The sequence below is a fragment of the Oryctolagus cuniculus genome, chromosome 6, assembly GCF_964237555.1.
Source record: "Oryctolagus cuniculus chromosome 6, mOryCun1.1, whole genome shotgun sequence".
NCBI classification, from domain to species: Eukaryota; Metazoa; Chordata; class Mammalia; order Lagomorpha; family Leporidae; genus Oryctolagus; species Oryctolagus cuniculus.
In genome coordinates this window covers 87,114,034-87,138,013 of record NC_091437.1, presented here as the reverse complement: position 1 = coordinate 87,138,013, position 23,980 = coordinate 87,114,034, and the positions used below count along the sequence as shown (strand labels likewise).

At 43.5% G+C, this 23,980-nt stretch overlaps 1 protein-coding gene across 35 annotated transcripts in view; it reads left to right on the top strand.

Annotated features, from left to right (window-relative positions):
* Positions 1-23,980, top strand: part of ASPH (aspartate beta-hydroxylase) — a 303,829-nt gene that overhangs the window by 13,460 nt on the left and 266,389 nt on the right. For 12 of the 35 annotated variants that reach the window (XR_011389110.1, XM_051843779.2, XM_070075086.1 and 9 more), the window contains exon 1: positions 22,590-22,763. The exons of the other annotated variants lie outside the window; for them this stretch is intronic. Coding sequence is in view for 11 of the 12 variants with exons in the window: in XM_051843779.2 (XP_051699739.2) it covers positions 22,748-22,763 (16 nt within the window). In the remaining variant the exon portion in view is untranslated. Of the gene's footprint in view, positions 1-22,589; positions 22,764-23,980 lie in introns of those variants that run through there. 35 annotated transcript variants of the gene reach the window in all.

Sequence of the window (23,980 nt, the reverse complement as noted above, 5' to 3'; positions counted from 1 at the left end):
ATGCTTTGGTTCCTCACCTACCTAGGAGAAAGCAAAGGCTGGGGTGGGAGTCCTGGCTCTCTCTGAAGGGCACCGTTTTCTCACCGATCTTGACCCTGGGAACTCTCCTTCTCTACCTCCTCCTATAATGTATGCTTCTTGATGTGGTAGTTCTCATTTAAAGAAAAATCCAAGCCCTTCTTTTCCCTGCCTTCTTTATCCAGCAGGCATATGGGTTCCTTTTTTTCTTCTCCTTCCCTTCAAGTCTCTCAAAGTCACAGAGACTTTAGTCCTAAGTCTATGGGGCTCATCCTGTTCCTTTCCTCTGTCTCCCCCTTAGGAGTGGTCTTAGGATTCTTTGCTTGGTCCTTTTCTACCCCACAGTTTGCATTCTCCAGGCTTTAAGTGTTACCTCTTGGTGGCTCCGAATTCTGTAGCACTCTCGAGTTGTAGACCTAAGTATGAACAGTAATGATGGAGAAAAAGCAGTTTCCTCTTCCTAAGGCTAATTATATGTCAGACACAGTGCACTTCCTTCTGTTTTAGCATTTGATTCTTACAGTAGTTCTCTAAAGTCTGTCTTTGTATATGAAGAAATGAGAAGGTTAGCAAGGTTACTTTGCCAAAGAGCATGCAACTAGCAAAAGTCAAAACTGAGTTGCGATTTCAGTTCTGACACTTAAGCTACTTGAGTTGAACATTTTAGACCCTCATTAGTTGTTAGTTTCCTCATAACTGTTCCTAGCTCATCCTTCTGTCATAGCCATCTTTATCATGTGGAAATTAGATTGTGTTCACGTCCTTGTATTTGAAAACCTGAGATAGTTTGCCAAAGAACTCAAGATGGTGGTTCAAATTCCTTAGCACGATATAAGATGCTCTTCATGGTCTTCCTCCTTGTACCCTCTCTAGCCATTCCCTGTCTTACCTGTTTGTATTAATGTTCCAGCCATGAAGAAAATCTCTCTCTGTAGCCGCAGTACAGTTATTCTCTAGGTGACCAGTGCTGTGTCGTAGCAGTAAAGCCATCACCTGAGATGCTGGCATCCTGCATGGATGTCCGTTCATGTCCTGGCCACTCCTCTTCCAATCCAGCTCCCTGCTAATGGCCTGGGAAAAGCAGCAGAAGATGGCCCAAGTGCTTGGGCCCCTGCCACTCACTTGGGAGTCTCAGATGAAGCTCCTGGCTCCTGGCTTTGGCCTGGCTCAGCCCTGGCCATTGCAGCCACTTGGGGAGTGAAGCAGTGGGTAAAGACCTTTTTCTGTCTCTGTCTCTCCATGTCTCTGTAACTCTTGAGTTTTAAATAAATAAATAAATAAATAATTAAAAAAAATTATCCTCTAGGATAGCTCACCACTTTGACTTCCCCTGTTGACTATGGAATCTCCAAACTAGTTCTTCTTTAGTTCTTATGTACTCTCCCTCATCCTTTACCCTTTTCTCACAGACTGGGTTGGTAACCCCTCTCCCCTCCCCAACAAGGTTCTTTATAGAACTTCATGATTTTAGTGATATACGTTCCTTCAACAGATGAAAATGTGAGCCAGTTATGATATTAGACAACACAACAGCATCAGACAGAACGGGACTCAAATACTAGCTCTACCACTTACTAATTTTTAACTTTGAGTAAGTCATCCAAGCAGTATTACCATGAGCAAACATTCACTGCTGCCTGATTGTAAGGCCACCATCTTTGTTAGGCTCACACACTAGACTCAGACTAATATAAGCAAGAAGGATATTTCATTAAGAAGAAAACCCCAGGTAAGGCTGAGATGTGAGATGATAGTGGTCCAGTAGGGTTGCAAGGACTCACATTCCTTTAGCTTTACCACTCAGTGTAGGTATCATCCTAAGCCTGGTTCCCTCATGGTAGCCTGTGGCAACTGAAATGGCATATTTCCTTATTCACATCCCACAGAAGCGAAAGACTTTTTTGTCTTTTTGCTTAGAGCAAGATCCTTTGCATCTCACTGGTGTTTGTTGGCTTAAGCCTGCCTGTCCACAAACCAGGCTGAGGAGGGATTCCAGGATCATTTGTTTTAGATCAGGCATTGGCATTGCTGGCCATATGTTCTTCCTTGCAGCTAGTCAGCTCTGCTGTTGCAGCTTGCAAGCAGTGACAGACAAGAGGGTACGCAGACGAGTGTAACTGTGTTCAAGTGCAACTTTATGGGCACTGAGATTTGAATTCCATGTAATTTGCTCATGAAATTGTAATTGTGAAATTTTCTTCTTTTCAGCTGTGTCACAAGTGAAACTGCAATTGGCCTGTGACAAACAAGACTGGCTGTAGTTTGCACATCCTAGTTTAGAATAATTGCTGGGGTTCAAAGAGTTATTGCTGATGTTCGATTTAGGTAAACAGTATGTTTTGTTTTCCTTTTATCTCTGTGGTTGAATTGGCAGCATTGATGTAGTAGATACTCAGTACTCAGTGGTATGAATATTGAATCATATAGATACTTTGTATATCATGGTAGCTGCTGAGTACACGAAAAGGTGCTAATAAATGTTGGAATGAAAAATACCAGTGGTCATATTTCCCTCTACTTAGTTGAAAGAACATTGAGGGTTTGTTTTGGTGCCTTGAATGTAATAAATACTCAAAAATTACATGTTACATGCATTAAATATTTTTGGTTTTTATTATGGGCAAGAACAGAGATGAAAAGTTCTCTTGAAGTTTTTAAGTGTACTTCATTGGTGTAGAGAATTGTGTGAATAGGTCAAGGCCATTAGTATAGTAACAAGTATTATTTAAGCATCACCCTGGTCATTTCCCCATTAGCTTTCACAGTCACACCCATGGGAAGCTATTTTGCAGCCACAAGAGCATTCCCAATATTCTTTCATCCATGGCAAGTCCATTCTGATTGGCAAGAAGGTTGGACACAAACAGGCATTTTATTTGTTCTGCATTTTTGCGATGTTGGAAATCTTGCTTACATTGCAAGATTTCAATTTTCCTCTCACTTTATTTTTAAACATGACTCAAGGATAGGCTGAAAGTATTGACATGAATATTAAAACATGGAGGAATTTGCTAAATTTTTCTTCCCTTTTTTGTTTTTGACTTAAAATGGATTTGTAAGAATTATTATTTTCTCTTTGACTTAAGACTAAGGTTTAGGGCCAGCACTGTGGCGCAGTGGGTTAAAGCCCCAGCCTGCAGCGCTGGCATCCCGTATGGGTGCTGGTTCAAGTCCCAGCTGCTCTGCTTCCGATCCGGCTCTCTGCTGTGGCTTGGGAAAGCAGTGGAAGATGGCCCAAGTCCTTGGGCTCCTATACCTGCGTGGGAGACCTGGAAGAAGCTCCTGGCTCTTGGCTTCGGATCAGTTCAGCTCTGGCGTTGCGATCATCTGGGTAGTGAACCATCGAATGGAAGACCTTTCTCTCTCTCTGGCTCTATCGCTCTCTGTACTCTATTTCAAATAAATAAATATATCATTAAAAAGAAAGACTAAGGTTTGTCAGCTTGGCATAAAAAATGAAAAATTGATATGGCTCAAGTTCTTATGTGCCTGCACCCATGTGGGAGACCCAAGTGAAGCTCCTGGCCCCTGTGCAGCCCCAGCTGTAGCTGTGGAGAACATTTGTGGAGTGAATCAGCACAAAGAAAGGAAGATCTCTCTCTTTGTATCTCCCCTGCTCTTTCTGTAACTCTGCCTTTCAAATAAGTAAAAATAATTCTTTAAAAAGAAAAAACTGTGAAGTGACAGTGCTAATGTGTTGTAAAGAAGAGTTTGGAACACCACAATTCAAAATTATGATTGTTCTCAAATGATTATTTGCATCCATATTGTCTAATTTGTCCTGTTACCTTGATACAGTGTTTATCAAAGTAATTTTAATTGCCTTTTTATTTTTCTCCTCCACTGGACTGTAGACTGAATGGCCTCTCCTGAATGGTAGTTACTACAGCACAGGGTAGAAATTTAAAGAGTATTTGTTGAATGAATGAAAATTCAGGGCCATGGAGGAAACTGGGAGCCATTACAGTTTACCATCCTGATATTTATTGTGTCTTAAAGTCTGAGGTAGCCTGCAAGAACTGCAAGTGCCTTGTTTTGCTGATCTGAATTTTATGTTGTTCAGCAACATTCTACTTAGAGCAACACTTTTATCAAGGATGGTATTAAAAATATGAGCCAGCCTGTTCAGGATACACCTGTGCAACGTAGCTGTGCTTACAGCTTGGGCATTAGCTTAACCTGTAGCTAGCAGAAAGCTTGAAGACTTCATCCTCTATAGCTAGTGAGATGTTTTTGGGGTCATGCACCTAGGAAGTCTCAGCAGCAGACTAGTTTATTCTTTCTTTTTCTTTCTTTTTTTTTTTTTTTGAAGATTTATTTATTTATTTGAGAGGCAGAGTTATAGAGAGACAGAGAGAGGTCTTCCATCACTGGTTCACTCCCTAAATGGCCTTAGTGGCCAGAGCTGGGCTGAGCCGAAGCCAGGAGCCAGGAGCTTCTTCTGGGTCTTCCACATGGGTGCCGGGGCCCAAGCACTACCTGAGCTGTCTTCCACTGCTTTCCCAGGCTCTTAGCAGAGCGCTGGATCAGAAGAGGTGCAGCTGGGTCTCCAGCTGGCGTCCATATGGGATGCTGGTGATGTAGGCAGGAATACAGGTTAAAATTGGTTAGGTGTGTGAGCTGGAAGACCACTCCTTCACCATGCCCCTGTGTGACCTTACAGCCCCTACCTGGCCACACCTGTGTGCCCACTGGCCAATCAGGCTAATTAACCACTCCCCTTTGAAAGTGGATTAAAAGCCTGGGACATGGTGGGCCCGCCCCTGCAATCCTGCACCTCCAGGGTGTGTGGCCTTCAGGCAACCCCTCCCCATGCTTCCTGGCCTAGATGCTCTTCCGTGTGGCTGGTTCCTGGTACTCGCTATGAACCCAGATTTACCTCTCTCCTATAGATAGGGGCCTCACTTTCCTATGCATCTTTTGCACTGAATAAAAGCTTAAAAATGTACCATGCTGCCTCATTCAGAATTCTTTTCTGAATATTAGACAAGAACCCACAAGGGCTTATTCATATTGGGAATTTATTAATAAGCATATGGTGATATCGTATGGCACCCCAATTTCCAATTTCACTGGCACTGCAGGCAGAGGCTTCACCTACTATACCATAGCACCGGCCCCAGACTGAGTTATTCTTTAACGTGGCTGAGAGACTTGCATTTGAAACAGTGTCTGCTAGTGTGGAGGCCATTGATGCAGATAGTGGGGTGCTAGGTGACCTTTGTATCAGGTCACCTCAGCCAGGAGCAAGTGGGAGTATATTTGGTGAAGGTGGATCTGAGGGAGGGTTGGCAAGAAGTTAAGAGCAAAGTGAATCTGTGAGAGTAAGGAGGGGGGATGCCTCTGGACGTACTGGTGATGTTGAGCATCACTTTGGTTTTGAATTGTGATGCAGTTGGCAAGAGAAGCACAGTCGTGATGCGGTGCCAGGCGGCAGAGTCCATGATAAAGTCTCAGGGTTGTCACTGCACCTGCCCTGGCCATTCCTGTTCCTTACGCAGAGCGACCTTTCTCCTCCTGTTGTATGGTTTTTGTTTTTAAAACACTGCATATGTGTTACATTTGGTTTGATCAGTGGGATAGGACAAAAATAACTTATTTTTAGATTTTTGTGGGAACAAGCTGTAAACTGTCCAGTGAGGTTAATGAGTGTTTACCTCATTCCAAGCTCTGTGCTGGAACAGGGCAGGGGACTTAGCAGTAAAACCTTGTGCCTGCCGCTGGGAAATTTGCCACAGGAGGCAGCAGGCTACAGAGTAGTAAGTATTTTTTTTTTTTTTTAAGATTTATTGATTTATTTGATGAAGGAGTTACAGATAGAAAAGAAGAGGCACAGAGAGAAGAGGGGGCATAGATCAAGATCTTCCATCAACTGGTGAGAGAGAGAGAGGGAGATAGATGGATCTTCCATCTACTGGTTCACTCCCCAAATGGCCTCAAGGGCCAGTGCTAGGTCAGACTGAAGCCAGGAGCCTGAAGCTACTTCTGGGTCTCCGACCTCAGTGCAGGAGCCCAAGCATTTGGGCCAGCTTCTGCTATTTTCCAGGCCCATTAGGTTGGAGCTAGGTTGGAAGTAGAACAGCTGAAACGCCAACCAGTGCCAATATGAGATGCTGGCTTTGCAGGAAGCAGCTTTACCTGCTGTGCCACAATGTCAGCCCCATGTTTGTTGAAGGAACAAGGTGTTCAGGATCTAGGAAGAGAGAAAAGAAAGGCTAAGATGAAGGTGGACTGAAGTTTTTCAAAAGTCATGAAACTACAACCCCAATGACTGCTTTCTGAATATTTCTCCTTTGGGGAATCATGAAAATTAGAAGAAAATCAGAAGCCACTCAAGGGACGAATGTCCCATTTTTATTAAAAAATAAAAAGAAGAAGAAAAGGGTAGAGTCAGAGCCTCTGTAAATGGATGTCTCCATGACAATCCTAGGCAGATTCTAGAATGAAAAAATTGCCTGTAAGTGCTTAGAAAAGAAATTCGTGAACACTAGCCAAGGGGCTGGGGCTCACTACATGCAGGTTACTTGAACAACATTTTAATTATGCAGTTTGGTAGACTTTGTAGACTGGCTGGTTAGGATACAGTCTTGTCATTTTTCCTGACTTCCTCAAGGAATTAATCTCCTGGTCTCAACCCCGCTGGTAAAGACTGACAGCACTGTCCTGTGTTCAGTTTAAGTCCCGGCAGACCACAGAACTGAACCTGTGGAGAGCTGCTTTAATGGGTTCATGTCAACCTCAAGAGAAACCTGTCCAGTTGCTTATTGAACTTGTGTGCAGCACAAAGCCATGAGGGAAATCTGTACCTAGAGGAAAAGTTCCAAAACAAATGATTTAAAAAATACAAAATAAGAACAAAACACAACTAGATTTGAAGAGGAAGGCAAAGTTCAACTTCTACACTGAGGTCTGAGATTCTGTGCAGAAGGATGGCCTGGGCTATGAAAAGTGACTTGAACCCTTGTGCAAAACAGATACACTGTACAGGATGTACATTTGTAAAAAGGCTTGTTTTGTTTTGTGTTTTATTTTTTAATTATTTGCAGTTGCCTGTATGTTGTGTCTGACCAAAGTGGCCCTTCAGTTGTTAATGCTATTAGTGAGCACAGTGAGGGGGTGAAACTCCCAGGGCTGGACTGCATCTGGAAGGGTGGCTTCCTTGTGGGGCTACAGGGGAGGAGGAGTCGTGATGGAGAGGGCTCCGCAGAGTGCCTTGGGGTGAGTGTGTGGTGGCCCTAAGTAAGGGAGGGGGAAAAAAACCCTTTTGGTGGTTTTCCCAGCAAGGAGAGCCCTCCTGGCAGCATCATCATTGCCAAGTTTAGATTTTGTTCTCCAGGTGAACTTGAGCTGAGACTGGAGGGTGCAGTTGGAATGTCATGTCATGTAAGCAGTAAGAGGCCTGGGAGCAGGACGTGAAGGGACAGTGAGCCATCAGCTCTGAGAAACTGCTCCCCTTGGTTTGCGTGGGTCCAGACCAGAGGCTGAGTTGGTTTAACTTCAGGCCTGGTTGTAGAAGTTGACCTTCGCCGCCTTCTTTCAAATCTAGATTTGTTTTGTTCTTATTTTGTATTTTTAAAATCATTTGTTTTGGAACTTTTAAACGCATAAAATGGCAGAAAGCTTAGTGTATGGAGACTTGCATACTCTTCAGCTGGGTTTACGGACTTGTGACTTGTTTACATCTTATCATATTTGCTATCTACTGTCTCTCCCTCTTTTGTCTTCCCCTCCTTCCTCCCTTCCTCCTGCCTTTCTTGCTTTGTTCCTTCTGTTTGAGTGAATGGAGGCTATGGTTATGCTAAGGTGTTTTTTGTGTTGTGTTGTATTGAGTTGTGTTGTTTTGAGAGCAGGGAGGGAGACAGCTCACTTCTGCCACTTCACTCCTTCAGTGCCCACAAGGCCCAAGACTGGGCTAGACAGAAGCTAAGAGCTGAAAACTCCATTCTGGTCTCCTAGGTGGGTGGCAAGGATCCCACCAGTTGAGCCACAACTGCTGCCTTAGTAGGGTGTGTGTTAGCAGGAAGCCGGAATTGAAACCTGGAGCCAAGAATCTAACTCAGATACTCAGATACAGGCTGCTGGTTTCTAGTTGGTTGCCTTCACTGCTAGGCCAGATGCCCGCCCCATACTGACAGTTTAGCCCAACTGACTCCTCTACCATGAATTGCCTAAGAACATTGACATTCTCCTGTATAACCAGAAGTGACCTCAAACCCAAGGAATTTAGTGCTGACACCATTATCAATTAAATGTTCTCCATGTTCAGATTACAGCAACATTTTTATTCAGGGTGGTATAAAATATGAAGCCAATACTACAGTAGACACATCCTGGTTAGGATGCACCTGTGCAAGCATCCCTAAAACTTTCAGCTTTTTCTCGCTTCCTTTTTACTTATCTGGAATCCAATTATGAATAACCCAGGGGCACTTTAACATTTCACATTCTTACCCTTTACCTCTGGAAATTCTGATTTTTAGGCCTGAATATTGTATTTTCTCTACTTTTTGATTTGAAATATGTGATTCTTAAACAGCCACAAACAGAATACAATGAATATATAAATTCTTCAGTTTGATATGAGATTGTTAACATTATGATATGTTTGCTTTCTCTGTCTCCCTAGACACAATTTCTATAGCTGTTTTCTTTAATTTTCTTTTTTTTGCTGCTGAACCATATGAAAATTAAAATCTTGATATTTTATTCCTACATTCTTTGTCATTTTTTTAAGAACAAAGATATGCTGTGTATAATCACAGCATCATGATCATACTCAGGAAATTTAAATTAAGTGCACTGTTACCTAAAATAAAGTCTGTATTCAAATTTCCCTAATTTATTCTAATAATGTCTTTTAAAGTATCCTTCATATAGTTTTGAATTCTCAGTATCATACTTAAAAATTCTTTAAAGTTTTTTTTTTTATTATGGAAATAGACCTCCCCCACAAAGTCTCCATGCCTTTCTCTATAATATGTTTCTTTTTGTGATTTTCCTAAATATTTTATGAGGAGGACAGGGTAGAAAAAATCACTCACAAGAGGAAGTTTTTGGTTTTCTTCCCATTGCAACCATCTGGTAATTTAACTTAAGGCATTGAGCTTTTGTGAGTTAGAATCATGAAGTCTTAAAATTGAAGGACACATGAAAGATAATATACTTCATCTATTTCATTTTACTAAGGCCTTTAAAACAAAGAACTTAGCCAAAATCGTGTGCCAATTCCCAGCCTACAGAATATTCCATGTAGTGTAGATTCTAGTAGAGAAGAGAATGTCAGACACACTGCGATTTTTTTTTTTTCCTTTCAGTGGGGAGGGAGAAACAAAGAATGAAAACGTGTGTGTGTGTGTGTGTACACATGGGTGCGTAAATGTAAAGAAAGCCTGGGTGGCAAAGTAATAATTGATAAGCCCAGGTGTAGGGTACACAAGTGCTTCATTTTACTAATACAAGGGTCTTCCACAAGTTCATGGAAAATGTATATTATGAAAAAACAATGCATGGATTTCAAAATTTTTCATCAGAATTTTATCTTTTGATTGTGTTTTGTTATGAACATTTTGAGGTACCCTCATATTTTTACTGTATGTAAAGTTTCAAAGTTTTAATAGGAAACATTGTGGAAATACATATCTTTAATTTTTTTGATATTTGATTTTTTTTTACTTATTAGAAGGTGGGGGGAGAGAGAAAGAGAGAGAGAGTGAGCATGCTTGAGAGCTCTCATCTGCTGATTCCAAATCGACTCCTGACTCCAGCATCCTGCTGACGTGCATTCTAGGAGGAGTAGGTAAAGGCTCAGGTACTTGGGTCCCTGGTCCCTGGCTTCAGCCTGACCCAGCCCTGGCTGTTGCAGACATCTGAGGAATGAACCAGCAGATAGGAGCATTTCTCTGTCTGCTTGCCTCTCACATAAATAAAATTAAAAGAAAAAAGAAAAAGAGAAAGAATGAGAAAGCCACAGATTGAGAGGAAAAAGTTGTAATACATGTACTTGGTAAAGGATTGTGTGCAGAAAAAACAAAAATTTATTACAGTTCAGTTTCAGAAAGACAAATGTGCAAAAGATTTGAACAGTTTACAAAGAGAAGTAAATAACTGATAAGCATACGAATAAAGTGTTTAGTATCATTGGTTCTTGGGAGAATGCAAGTTGAAACCACATAGAGACTGTACTGTACACTCACTAGTGACTAAAATTAAAAAGATTGACAACACCAAATACTGGTCATTCCTGATCAGTACATAAAATGGCACAACTGCCTTGGGAACCAGTCTGGCAGTTTGTTTTAATACTAAATGTATATGTCTCCTCTGTGTTGGTCATCTTTTCATCGCTAAGGTGAGCTATCTGAGGCAGCTAGCTTTATAAAGATAGTTAATGTAGCCCACAGTTTTGGAGGTTCAAATGCACAGTCAGGTGTCCCCCATTGGTCAGCCTCTGATGAGGGCAGTAGATGGCAGTGCCGGAAAGTATGCAGGAGAAGGAGGATTACATAGTGCAGCAGAGAGAAAGAGCTGGGCCCAGCTTGGCTTTCCTAATAACCATCTGGAGAGAATCACCTTCCACGTACACACCCTCAGTGACCACTGGCCCTCTCAGTAGACCCATCTTCTAAATACTACAACTGGACTGAGTTTCTACCCTCTTTGTACCCTTAACTTTCCATGATGGGGTTGAATATCCAGCAAGAGTTCTGGAGCCAAGTCATGCTCAAACCATACCACCTTATGATCTAGCAATTCCACTCTTACATATTAGCATAAGAGAATTACAGGCATTATTCCCAGTAATCTTGTTTGAGACTATTCCTAGCAGCTTTATTTATAATAATTTAAAATGGAAAATGTTTAGGTTTCTACCAGCAGGAGAATGGATATGGTCTGATATATTCCATGTGTCATCAGTATCTATAGAGATATAGATACAGATATAGATATGGATATACTCATGATTCATATATACTCCTATTTGTATGCTGTAGAGTACTTCCCATCAATGGAAACGAATGAGCTACTGCTACAGTTAAGCCACATGATTCTCAGGAACAAAATTGAGCAAGAAGAGCTTTACACAAACAAGTGTATGTATTCATCCACTTTTATTGTGTGTATTAATCCATTTTTGCTATAGCAAAATACCTGAGGCTGGATACTTTGTAAACAAAAGAGGTTTAAGGTGCATAGTTCTGGTCCAAGCTGGAGTGGCCCCATTGGTTTGGCCTCTGTTGAAGACCTAATGGATGACGTTATGGGGAATGCATGTGTTAGGGAGAGATCATATTGCCAGACAGGAATCCAGAGAGTGCTGGGGCCCTGAAGTCCCAAGAACAAAACCCCTCAACTTAACCTATGGGCTTCCTATTAAGTCCTACCTCTTAAATGTTCCACAACACCCCCTTTGAGGACCAAGCCTCCAGCCCATGAACAAAGTCAACCCATTTAAATCATAGCAGTGTGTAATGTTATTTTTATAGTTTTCTGTTAACAGGCAAGACAGATCTACAGTGAAAAAGAAGTGAAACAGTGGCTCTGCTGCTGAGGATGGGTGAACTGTACATAGAAAGGGCCCTGAGGCCCTTTTTAATTAGCATTCTAAGCGTTAATGTTCTAGATAGTGTTAGGAATTTGGGTCACACCAATGTATATTTTTCTTAAAACTCAGGCAATGTATGCTTAGAATTTATGTATTTCACCTTTTTAAACCTTACATTAAAAACCTATAAAATGTGCTGTAAGTTCTGATTCGCAGGCTGAAGTATTTAGGGGGATGTGTACTGTTGACTGCAAGTTACGGCGGCTGGTGTTGTGGCACAGTGAGTTAAGCTGCTGCCTGCAGTGCCAGCATTCCATATCATAGCACTGGCTAGTGTCCCGGATGCTCCACTTCTGGTCCAGCTCCTTGCTAATGTGCCTAGGAAAGCAGCAAAAGATGGCCCAACTACTTAGGCCCCTGCCATCCATGTGGGAGACCTGAATGTACTTCTAGCCTCCTTGCTTCAGCCCAATCCAGCCCTGACCATTGCAGGCATTTGAGTGAACCAGCGGGTAGAAGCTCTCTCTGTCTCCTTCTCTGTCTCTTCCTCTCCCTTTCTCTGATATTCTTTCAAATGAAATAAATCTTTCCAAAAATAAATAAAATGTGTTATACAAATAATTTGGATTAATGGAAGGGGTATGTAGGTACACCATATAGAGTTGGTAGCAAAATCTAAATGATAAGCACATAGATATCTATTATGAAATTCTTTCAGCCTGGTTGTGTGTTTGGAAGTTTTCATAATGAAACATGAGGGAAATATTCACATTGTTAGTTTAAGTTCTATGAAGTAGTTATTTTGGGGGGTCAAAAATGGTCAAATACTGGCAATTTCCTATGATTGAGGCCTAACATAAAAGCACATTTTGTAGCTGTTTTGTTTTAGTCTCTGTCTGAAGTAGCTTCATTTTCCTTCATTCGTGTGTGTGGTTGGGCTGGATTCCTTTCCCCTTTCCTCTGGGTAGCAGATGCTCTTGACCGTCTCTGGAACAGATTCCTTAACGTCCCAGTCACTCTCTGTTTTTAAAAGTCTGTCTGGTTTAGAGCTGATCTCATTTTCAATGTGAAATTTTTATCTCCTTTTTGTGGCAGAGCAGGAGGGGCCCGCAGTGGGGAAAGACTGAGCTGTGCTCACTCCTGCTGTGCTGTTGGGGCCATGCTGTCTCTGCCTCTTCCAGGCTTGGCTTCTTATGAGCACTGAGGCAGGGAGAGGAAGCAGGGAGAGGCCTCTGTCTGGTCACCGGCACTATCAGTTGACTGGCATGGTTGTCTATGAGTAACAGGTGTCCAGATACTGCCTCTGGGTTCTTTGAGAGGCTGCATGGGAACCTTCTCCATGGCATGCAGCTTCTACCCCTGGCTTCCACACACCCTCACTCCTGGGAGTCCTGTGCCTGACAGTCCTTTGGAGTGAGGTGCTGACAAGTTGGGACAACCTCGGTACTTCCTTGCTGCCCACTTCCAGCCATGGAAAGCGGACATCTTGCTGGGAGATCAAGCTGTTTTCCAGCTGTGGCATTTGCTCTGCAGCTGGCCTCCCCAGTTGTCTCTGCTCCTGCTTAGCCAGGCTTGGTTAGGCCATTGTGTCCCTTGCTGGAGTACACAGCCCCTGGGGAAAGAGCAGCCAGCTGCTTCGCAGGCACCTTTGATCTCTGTAGGGGTTCTCTTACAGTCCGCTTCTCATTTCCCTTTTGGGGAGGGGTGTTTAGAATTCATAAGTGCATATTCATACTTACTAATAATAAGTTAGTTAGAAATTCAGATTCACTACAGAGGTGCAGTTATTCAGCTCTTGAGGGAGTTGTGTGCTTTGTGTGTAGACAGATTGCAGTCCCTGCAGCTTGGGGAAAGGACACTGTTTCAGGTCATTAATTGGCCATGACTTCTGAAAGGAGTTAGGCATTCAGTACAGTTGCAGGAGCAGTTCCCTTAAAAGTGCGCTCACTTCAGACACCACTGGCAATTTTGGCGACTGTGACTTCAGAGCAGCTGGCCACAAATTTGAAGGTTCCTGCAACCACCCTCAGGTTCAATAATTCGCTAGAATGATTCACTGAACTCAGGACAGTGCTACACTTATCTTTAGAGTTTTAGTCCAGTGAGAGGCTGCAAATTAGAAATAGCCAAAGGAGGAGGTGGACAGGGCGAAGAATGCTCCAAATGCAAAGCTCCGTTGTCCATGTGGTCTCCTCCTGGTAACTTGTGGGGATACCTGTGAAGTGTTGCCAGCTGCCAGTAGGGAGGAACAGGTTGCTCATCTGAGCTGTTGGTTTCCAGGGTTTGTATCACAAACTGCACTGATGGCTGACCGGCCTTCCGTCCCCATGCAGTTCCTCCAGAGATCAGAACTGATACAGTGGGTCATAAACCTCATGGTCAGGCTGTCCAAGGACCAAAGCCCCCAAGCAAACAAGGGTTTTCCTATCAGGCAGGGTGTTCTAGGGATCCGGAGACTAGTTCCAGGTTTGGGTAAATAATTTCTTCATTGTGCAATTTCATTCTTGCAATTTATCCATTACTGTTACCTTTGTTGTTATTACTTTATGTTTTAAAGGGTCAGTAGCTATTCCCAAAATGCATTGTGCTGCTTAATTGCATCCAGTATTATATTGGTTTATAATTTTTTATTAATTATTTATTTGAAAGGCTGAGAGACAGGGAGAAATCTTTCATCTTCTGGTTCATTCCCCAAATGCCTGCAATCGTTGGGGTTGGGCCAGGCTGAAGACAGGAGCCAAGTACCTAATCTGGGTCTCCCACTAAGGTGCAGGGACACATTGTATCATCAGCTGCTGCCTCTCAGGGTTTGTATTAGCAGGGAGCTGGAGTTAGAAGTGAAGCCAGTGCTGGCGCTGCGGCTCAATAGGCTAATCCTCCGCCTAGTGGCACCGGCACAGCGGGTTCTAGTCCCGGTCAGGGCACCGGATTCTGTCCCGGTTGCCCCTCTTCCAGGCCAGCTCTCTGCTGTGGCCCGGGAGTGCAGTGGAGGATGGCCCAAGTACTTGGGCCCTGCACCCCATGGGAGACCAGGATAAGTACCTGGCTCCTGCCATCGGATCCGCGAGGTGCACCAGCCGCGGCGGCCATTGGAGGGTGCACCAACGGCAAAGGAAGACCTTTCTCTCTGTCTCTCTCTCACTGTCCACTCTGCCTTTCAAAAAAAAAAAAAAAAAAAAAAAAAAGAAGAAGAAGTGAAGCCAGGACTTGATCCTAGGCATTCTGATGTGAGATATGAGTGTACCAGGTGGCATCTTAACCACTGTGTCAAATGTCTGCCCCCAGTTCATAATTGTCCAATAACTTGACTGTAAGACATGTATGTTTGGAGATTTACAGGTGAGTTGTCTGTATATGTTGCACTAATGCATTTATATATCACCTTTGCTCCCTTCCTTATTGTGTCTGTTGAGCATTTTATCTGAATTCCTTTGCCCCTGGAAGTGGGAACTGGTCATGTGGAGGGTGTGAATCTGTGTTTTTAAGATTTTTTGAAAAAAATTGTTTTAATAGAGAGAGAGAGAATCTTCTATCTGCTGATTCACAGCCCAAGTGGCCTCCACAGCCACTGAGGTCAGAAACATCTTCCAGGACACACCTATAAATCAGTGGTGGTCATACTGGCTTGTGGCCTCCTGTCATTGCTGAGGAATTCAAGTTAAATGATTAGTGCCAGGATTTTCTGGTCATTTTTAGTTTAGAAAGAACATTTTTTTGTCATTATAACAGCTTTCCTTTCACCATCCTGGAGTTTCTCAATGGACATCATAACTCATCTTTCTTTATACCCTTTGTCTCTCCGAGGCCAGCAGGAGACTGTTGAATTTTGAACTCCATCCTAATAGCTGTTAACCACTCATATGGACAGTTGACGAGCCTGGGGCAGTGGTTTTCCTCTGAGACCAAGTCTTCTCTATTAAATGCTATGTATGGAGAACTAATCAAAGAACTGACTCATGGGGCCTGGCTTGCGGAACTGGCCTGTGACATCAGCTACCATTAATGAGGCATTGTTGGCATCTTACCAGCGAAGTACCTCACAGATTCCTGAGGTTGGATTGGCGGACCCATGTTCTGAATTCATCATTCTCCTCTGTAGCTAATCAGCATCAGTACAAACCCAGGGTATTCTGGGGTAGCAGTTCCCCAAGGGGAGGTTCCAAAGAATAACAAGAGTTCCAAAAAATACATGGAGGCTGCTACAGATGGATATTGCTAGTATTTTCACTTTCATTTACCAATATTCCAAGACTTACAGTGGCCCCTTATCACTCTTAGGACCATTGTGCCTTTTCTACACAGGGCCAGTCAAGACCGTAGTGGTAGATCCTTGGCTTCTGGGACAAAGGAAAGGAGTTGCAGAGCTCTTCTTGGCTGGCTCTACTCATGTTCAACCCATAATTGAGTCACCTTGGATTGATCAGGGAGGAATTTATCTGAGACAGAGCTGTGGTCCAGGGGTCCAGGGTTTGAGAATCCTTGGGCTTTATTCTTGATATCTCTATCTTAACTATTGTTGATCTTTTCAACTCTGGTGAATTAATTTTTTTTAAAGATTTTATTTATTTATTTGAGAGGTAGAGTTACAGACAGTAAGAGGGAGATACAGAGAGAAAGGTCTTCCTTCTGTTGGTTCACTCCCCAGGTGGCTGCAACGGCCGGAGGATCCGAAGCCAGGGGCAGGAGTTTCTTCCTGGTTTCCCATGCGGGTGCAGGGGCCCAAGGATTTAGGCCATCTTCCACTGCTTTCCCAGACCATAGCAGAGAGCTGGATTGGAAGAGGGGCAGCCAGGATTAGAACCGGTGCCCATATGGGATGCCGGCGCCACAGGCTGAGGATTAACCTACTGCGCCACGGCGCCGGCCCCCCTTGTGAATTAATTTTAAGTCATTAAATTCATGGCAGGTTGGGTGTTTGACCTAGTGGTTGAGATACTGTTTGGGATGTCCACATCCCTTACTGGAGTGCTTGTGTTTGAGTTCTGGCTCTGCTACCAATTCCATCTTCCTGCTAATGTACACTTTGAGAGGGAGCACGTGGTTGCCCAACCAGCTGGGGCCCTGCCACCCTGGAGACCTGGTTTAAGTTCCCAGATCCTAGCCTCTGTCTGGTCCAGTCTTGCTGTTCTGTGCATCTGGAGACTGAGCCAGCAGGTGGGAACTCTTTCTCTCTGTTTCTCTGTCTCTCTGCTTCTTAAAGAAAGAAAATTCATACATTCATGGTGCTTGAGAAACCTGAAGTGACTCAGCAATCACTTGGACTACACTTTGCTTCTTTATGTCTAAGTCATTAGCAGGATGAGCTTTGATTACACATATAATATGAAGGATTTGAGAAGGAATCACTTATTTTAATGAGGGTTTTTTGAGTTCCTACTGGATGCAGGGGAAATGTACAGTAATGAATGAGTCAGATTCAGTCTCGGGCTTCATGTACCTTACATTCCAGAGGTGGAAAGAGATTGATAACTGGTCATGTAGTTGTCAAATTCCCACTGTAAGAAAGCCGTGAGGGCTTACTGGGGAGGTGGGGTGAGCAGGAGCTGGCAGGGCAGGGAGTATGTGGTGGTGCAGCAGTGTTGACATCCTGAAAGAGGGAGCCGCCTGGGCAGAGAGCCTGAGACAGGAAGGAGCGTGGTGTTTGTGTGCAGCTGGAGTCTAGACAACCTGGGAGAAATGTCACAACACTAAGGCTGGAGTAGGAGCTGTGACCAGCAGAGTCTAAGGGGCTGCACTGAAGATTTTATCTTTTATCCAGAGAGTGCTGTGAAAGCTGTGGAGGGATTTCTAACAGGGTAGTGATAAAAAAAAAAAATCAGACTTTTAAAAATTTTTCTGTGTGCAGCCAGAAGGTTATGGTAGTAAGCTCTTGGAAGAGCCTTGGAGATGAAGATAGCTTGGATTTGGGTAATCACAGGTGAGAGACAGAAACTGGGGATATTTGTGACAGGATTCCCACATTTGCATCCTGTGAGACAGTGCTTTTTGAAAATAAAAATACAGACAAGGGTGATCAGGTGCCGAGGGAAATCCAGTTCTTGGCATCATTGTAACCAACCACTTGCACCAGCCATATGAAGAAACTCATGATGAGAGTTTGGGAAGAGTCAAGGGTAGATCCCAGGCTTTTGGCTTCAGTGCCTGGCTTCACAGAATTGCTTCTGCGATCTAAACCTGAAGAGGAGAGGGAAAAGGTGACAGTTTGTTGTGGAGGTTCTGAGTTTGAGGTTCCCATTAGTCATTCAGATGGAATCTTGAGACAGAAACACGGTCCTGGAGCTGAAAGGAGAGGAGAGTTTAGGCCATGCAGATGGCAGCTGCAATCAGCCAGGGAGGTGGCATAGGCCAAAGGTTTATGGAGCTCTCGTACTTCAGTGTCAACTGGAGGAGAATGAGCTGGCAAAAGAAACTGAGTACCAGACAGTCCAGAGAGAGGACAGAAACGCCAAGGGATCCTGGGGCAGTGGAGGGAATGTTCAAGGAGAGAGACTCTGCTGGGAGGTCCCGTAAGATGGGGACAGTGTCCTTTGGGTTAAATGACAGAGAAATCATTGGTGTGGCATTAGAGCTGCTCCCCTGCCGTCAGGTACAGAAGCCAGATGGCAGCCTACCGGTTGTGAGGAGTGAGCGGGAGGTTAGGAGACAAAAGTGAGATAGCAGCTCTGTTGAGAATTTTCTTTATGACTGCGCTGAGAAAGACAGAGCTGGGGGCTGGCCACAGGTGGAGATGTAGCGAAGACACTGTGGCTGGAATGGTTGGAGCGTGAGGAGGAAGTCAGGAGTGGGAGGTAGCTGAGGCGGGGAGGGAGAGTTGGGAGGCAGCAGGGGATGGGAGGAGGTGGGTGCAGGTGTGTGTGGTTAGCAGTTTTTCTGTTTTCTCTGTGAAGGAAGAGGCTACTGCAGTTTCGAGTATAAGGTGGGATACTTCCAGGGTGGAGAAGTGGAACTAGTCATTGTGGAGGAGGGGAAAATGAGTGCTCTAGAGAAAGGTGTTCGGATTCACAGGCAGAACGAGGCCCCGCTCAGGTTGGCCGCGCTGTGTCCGGTTCCTGATTTCCATTCCAGGGGCCCTGCGGAGGGTAAGTCATTCTGCTGCGCTGGAGATGCTGTGAAAGGTGTGGAGGAGCAAGGAGAGTGCTGAGCAAGGCAGTGAGTAACTGGTAGACTTTGGCTCTGCCTTGCACACAGAAAGGTGCGAAGGCAGGAGGTGATGAGGGGATAGGAGGAAAGGAGAAACAATAGAGCCACAGAAGAGCAGAGGAAATGGTTGAACAACTAAGCTGGAAAACAGAAGTTTGTGATCAAAGAGGGGATGTTTTCATGCTATGTGGCACATAGCTGTAGAACTAACCCTTTTCTGAGTTGCTTTTCTTAGTATGGAATTCCTGGTGATTTACTACAAGGTTTAGAATGGAATCGCTCACTCATGTTTATTTTGGGTACCATATATGGATGAAGTCTTACGTTTTTGTTTTAAAGAGCCAGATGTTCAGTATCTCATGTTGCCCTGTAGTCCTTATAATGGAGACAAAGCTTTCTTTGCTGGGTTCTGGTTCTTCCCAGAAGAGCTACAGTATTCCAGCTAGAAGTATTCCAGCCAGAGTGAGGCTGTGGTTAGGAAGAGGGATAATGCACAAGAGGGCTGGGTGCAGAGTGGAAGGAGATGAGGTCTTGGGAATGAAGACATGAGGGAAAGAGAAGCTGCCAGATTAGACCCGGGAATTGACTGGAATCGAGCTGTAGAAGAGTTCACTGAGTGTGGGATGGGGCTGGGGGTGTCTCTGGAGGTGACAGCTGACAGTGATGAGGCCCAGTGAAGGTAGTATAATTGCATGGCACAGACCTCAGAGGAAAGGGGGCGTTTGTTTGTTCCAATTTTAAGAGGCAGAGAGAGAGAGAGAGACTGAGGCAGACAGAACTGTCCATCCACTGGTTCCCTCTTGCAACAGCTGGGATTGAGGCAGGGGCTGTAGCTGGGAACAGGGAACTCAGCCAGGGACCGCATTATTTGATTCACCCCTGCTGCCTCCTAGGGTCTGCATTAGCAGGAAGCTGGAGTAAGGGGCCAGAGCCTGGCATTGAATCTAGGCATGAGGATGTGAGGCACAGGTGTGTTAATCAGCATCTAACCCACCGGGCTAAATGCCAGACCCTATCACCAACAGGATTTTGTTGTTCTTGTCATCATTTTCTTTTCTTTTTATAGGAGGTAAGAAAATAATAGTCTGGAAGTGAATAAAAACAAGAGCTTCATTCCTTCTCCACCTTCATACCTGGAAGAGAATCAGGGACAGCTAGTGCATAGGAGCTAGACCTGTGGCATCTTGTCACTGGGACCCAGACATGCAAGTTCTTGGGTCCTACTGCAGAAATAGAGTTCCAAAAACTCAGGGTAGGGCTGGAATCTGTTTCAGCTAGTCCTTCAGGTGACTGATGTTCTCAGAGTTTGAGGACCACTTCGTGATGGGTGATTGGGGTGAGGGAAAGAAGCACTCATCACTGACCCATGAACCCGCTGATGGATTTTCACCTGGTAGGTTTATGGAGAGACGTAGAGCCCTTGACTCTGAACATCGGTCTTGGTTGTCATGGAGTCAGGTGATGCCAGGCTATTAACAGTCTCAGAAGTGCACATGTTTCAAGTTTGGTGTTTGATTGGACCTTGGAGTTGTTGTTCATCCCAGAAGCACTTGTAAGGAATAGTTAATATCACTTAATTGTGTTTATGATATAACTTGCATTTTTATTATAAAAATTAGTTATTATAAGAGGTAGTTACTTAGACTTCAGAATTTATTTTTTCTTAGAAAGTTGTGAATAGGAGCCAGCATTGTGGCCTAGAAGGTTAAGCCTCTGACTATTGTGCCGACATCCCATATGGGTGCTGGTTTGAGACCCGGCTGCTCCACTTCTGATCCAGCTCCTGCTGATGACCTGAGATAGTAATGGAAGATGGCCCAAGTGCTTGGGCCCCTGTACTCATGTAGGAGACCTGGACCATGTTCTTGGCTTCTGGCTTCAGCCTGGCCTAGCTCTAGCAATTCAGAACATGTTGGGGAGTGAACCATCAGATGGAAGACCTCTCTGTCTCTGTCTCTGTCTCTCCCTCTCTCTCTAACTCTGCCTTTCAAATAAATAAATCTTCACACACACAAAAAAAGAAAGTTGTGTGTAAATTATATTTAGGAGAGGTTTCTCCTGATCACCCAATCTAAAATTGCAAGTATGCCATTGTTACTGGGAATGACATTTTATCAGAATAAGTATTCATCTATTGCAAAAGATAAAAGAAGGGGAGAGTTAACTGTAGGATGTATAAATACTCATGATAAAGATTTGTCCAGGAGAAATATTGGAAGCTGTGTTAAAGAAGTCTCAGGGCTGAAGTATACCCAAATTTAATAAATGGGACTGTTGTCTCAGTCTAACATTTGGCCACAGACCTGTACTTCAGAAGGCTGCTGGCCTTGCACAGGCAGGCAATGAGAGTAAAGCCTGGTGGCACAGAAGTCCCTGGGGGCAGCTGGTAGTACTCAAAGAACTGTGAATTGGGAGTAAGGAGATTTCTGCTCTATTCCTGAGTGATTCAGTAAAAAATCTGGTGCATGGATGATTTCAACAAGCATTTGCATGCCAAGAGACATTTCTTCTAATAAGCAAAGAAACAGACCCGGAAGTTTGATGACTTCCACCAAAACAGTTATTGGATACCCTGGGAAGAGAATCCAGCTCTGTGAGTGTGAAACCCTACCAGGCTGCCCACCATGTGAGTGTGGGGGCTTGGTTTCCAAGGGTTCCAGGAAGGGTCTTCTGTCATTCTCACCCTCCCTCCAAAAACAGTGCAATGAAAGGAAGCTTCCGGAATATTTTTTCTAGTAAATTTGTATGGTGATTGGGAGTGAGGTCATCTTGAATGATCAACAAGCAATTCATTGTCATTAAAGGATTTAGCAAGCACTAGCTTCAGTGGAGGAAAGGAACCAGGGAAAGGCACTTGAGCAGGGGACCCCCAACACTCCTCAGTCTTGATTACTTGACCCTGATGCCTACTTCACTCTATCCCCTATCTGGGACAACTAATATCGTTTCCGTTGGTGGCTGCCTCCTTTCCAGGGCATTTAATGATGTTTAATTTCCCTGTGGCGCCTTAGATTTGAGTGAGAAAATGAAAGACTTGCAGACAACTTTGAAAGGTGGCTGCTTTGCTCTAGATACTATTTGTGCTACGTTAATTTAATACACTAATCAGAGCTCTAATGAATTCTGTGATCTGCTAAGGTTATGTTAGTGAAGAATGGTATTAAAATTGGACTGATTTCATTTCCCAGAAGAGACTATTTGGAGATGAGGTTAAGGAGAAGTACAAAAATACCAAAATGTGGTTGTGTAATCTGTTTCTACTTTTCCTTCTTTCCTAAGTGGCTACTCTCCCTGCTGAAGGTTGTTCTCTCTACCTCTCCCCTCCCCCCAGCCTCCCTTCAGTCCCTTCCCCCACCTCTCTCCTTTTCACTGGAAGCGGCTCTTGCCTTCCTTCTATAGTGTAATGTTGTTGTGTTTTATTTTTGCTGCTGGAGGGAAGTACTCTTGGAATGGTAATGTCTGGGAATCAGAATTTTAGAGCATTTATTAATTTAATTTCATTTTTGGTTCTGCTTCATTCTAACAAAACACCGTCTTGTCTTGTAGGCATTTGATTCCATTTTGAAGGACCAGATCAAGCTTTTTCTGGGCTTGGCGCCACATTTTATAGCAAGATTCCTTTTGGGTTTGAATGGTTTGGTGCTTAAGCGTGAGCCATTAAAAGCTTACTTCCAGAACAAAACTGGGAACACAGTTTGTTCCATTTTACTTTCTCTGGCGTGCTTGATTTTTTTGAGGGTTAGAATTAGGAGATAGGACCAACTAGGAAAAGAGTCCTTGAAGTGGGAGAAAGGCTGGGGGTTGGTAGGCATGCGTTTCAGCCTGAGTGGTTAGCAGCATTTGGCGGTGAGGAGGAAGCCTCTAAAAATAACTGGTGAGCAGCCTTCGCAGGCAGGTCCAATTTCAGCTCTAGAGGCCCTGGCTGCTTGGGGGTTGGCTAGTCTGGAGCTGGAGTAGGGGAAGACATGTGGCCTCCTCCATATCTGCTGAGAGCACTTTGATTTTTTTTTCTTTAGTATATATTATTCATGGATTGAAGAAATCACAATGACTGAGGATAAAGGTATATTTTTGTTGTTTGGGTTAAAAGTGGTTTTAGATCCAGCTGACAGCTTTGCGTTTTATTTTCAGTTGTGTTCTGTTACCACATTTTTGGCTAAGTGCTTTGACCACGTCTTGTTTTTTTAATTTTGAATGCCCAGAGACACTAACTTTCACAGTAGTTGAAATTATCATGGAATAATCTGTAATCTGAATATGTTTTGGTGTCTTAACACTGTTTTTTAGTTTATTTTACTAACAGAGATTGCATTTTACAAACGTCAAATAAAAGTACTAGGAGTCTTCCTTAGTCTTGTAAGTTAATTGCGGTAAGAGAATTGTATGTATTCCTAGATCACATAAAATGATAGGAAATTTAAGAGATGTACAAATCCAGTCTTACATTAATGAGCAGACTTAGTTGGTTCAAGCAAAGACCATATATGGAAACTGACCTAATTTTTTTGGGAAACATAATAAATGCCAAGAAAAGATAGTATAATATTTTTTAAACTGAATCATTAATCTTCAGCTGTACTTTAATGGCGTGTTGAATTTACTTTTATTGTACGTTTGTTTTCGTCCAAATTGTTAGTCACTTATTTTTAGTTCGTTAAAAGTAGACTGCACTCACTCATTCTGTTGACAGTTTAAGTAAGGAACGAGCAATAGATGTATGAAGAATGCTCCCAGCCCTCAGCATTCTAAGCAGTGACTGAAAGGATTGCGCTGTGGGGATGGAGAATGGGAGCACCTCCACGCTGAGTAGATTTGAGTATGAACTGGTTGGAAGGGGATGCTTGACTAGGCCGATAAAGAGCTTCATAGCACCTTGAGGAATATGAGTATATATCTGACTCTCAGTTCTGTTGGAAGATGTTTCTCTCCTTCTCCATGCATCATGTAATCTACGTCATTAGGTGAAATCAGCTGTTACTTCTGGCCCACTTTGAACAGTCAGTCCTTAGTTCCCAAAGGATTATATTTTGTAGGCCTGGAAAAATAATATTTGATGAATTACTTTACAGGTTCTGTGGTTTCTTAAAACTAAACAAATAGACTTTATGAATAAATATGAAGTGCCAGCATAGTGCTAACTAAAATTTGTCAACAGTTAATTGTAATTCAGTTACTGGTAGGCCAGCTAAGTAATTGACAGCTGTTTCTGGAGCTGGGTACATTTCCTGTTTTCTTTTCCTCAACCAAATAAATAAAATGACCTGTTGTCCCCAGCCCAGT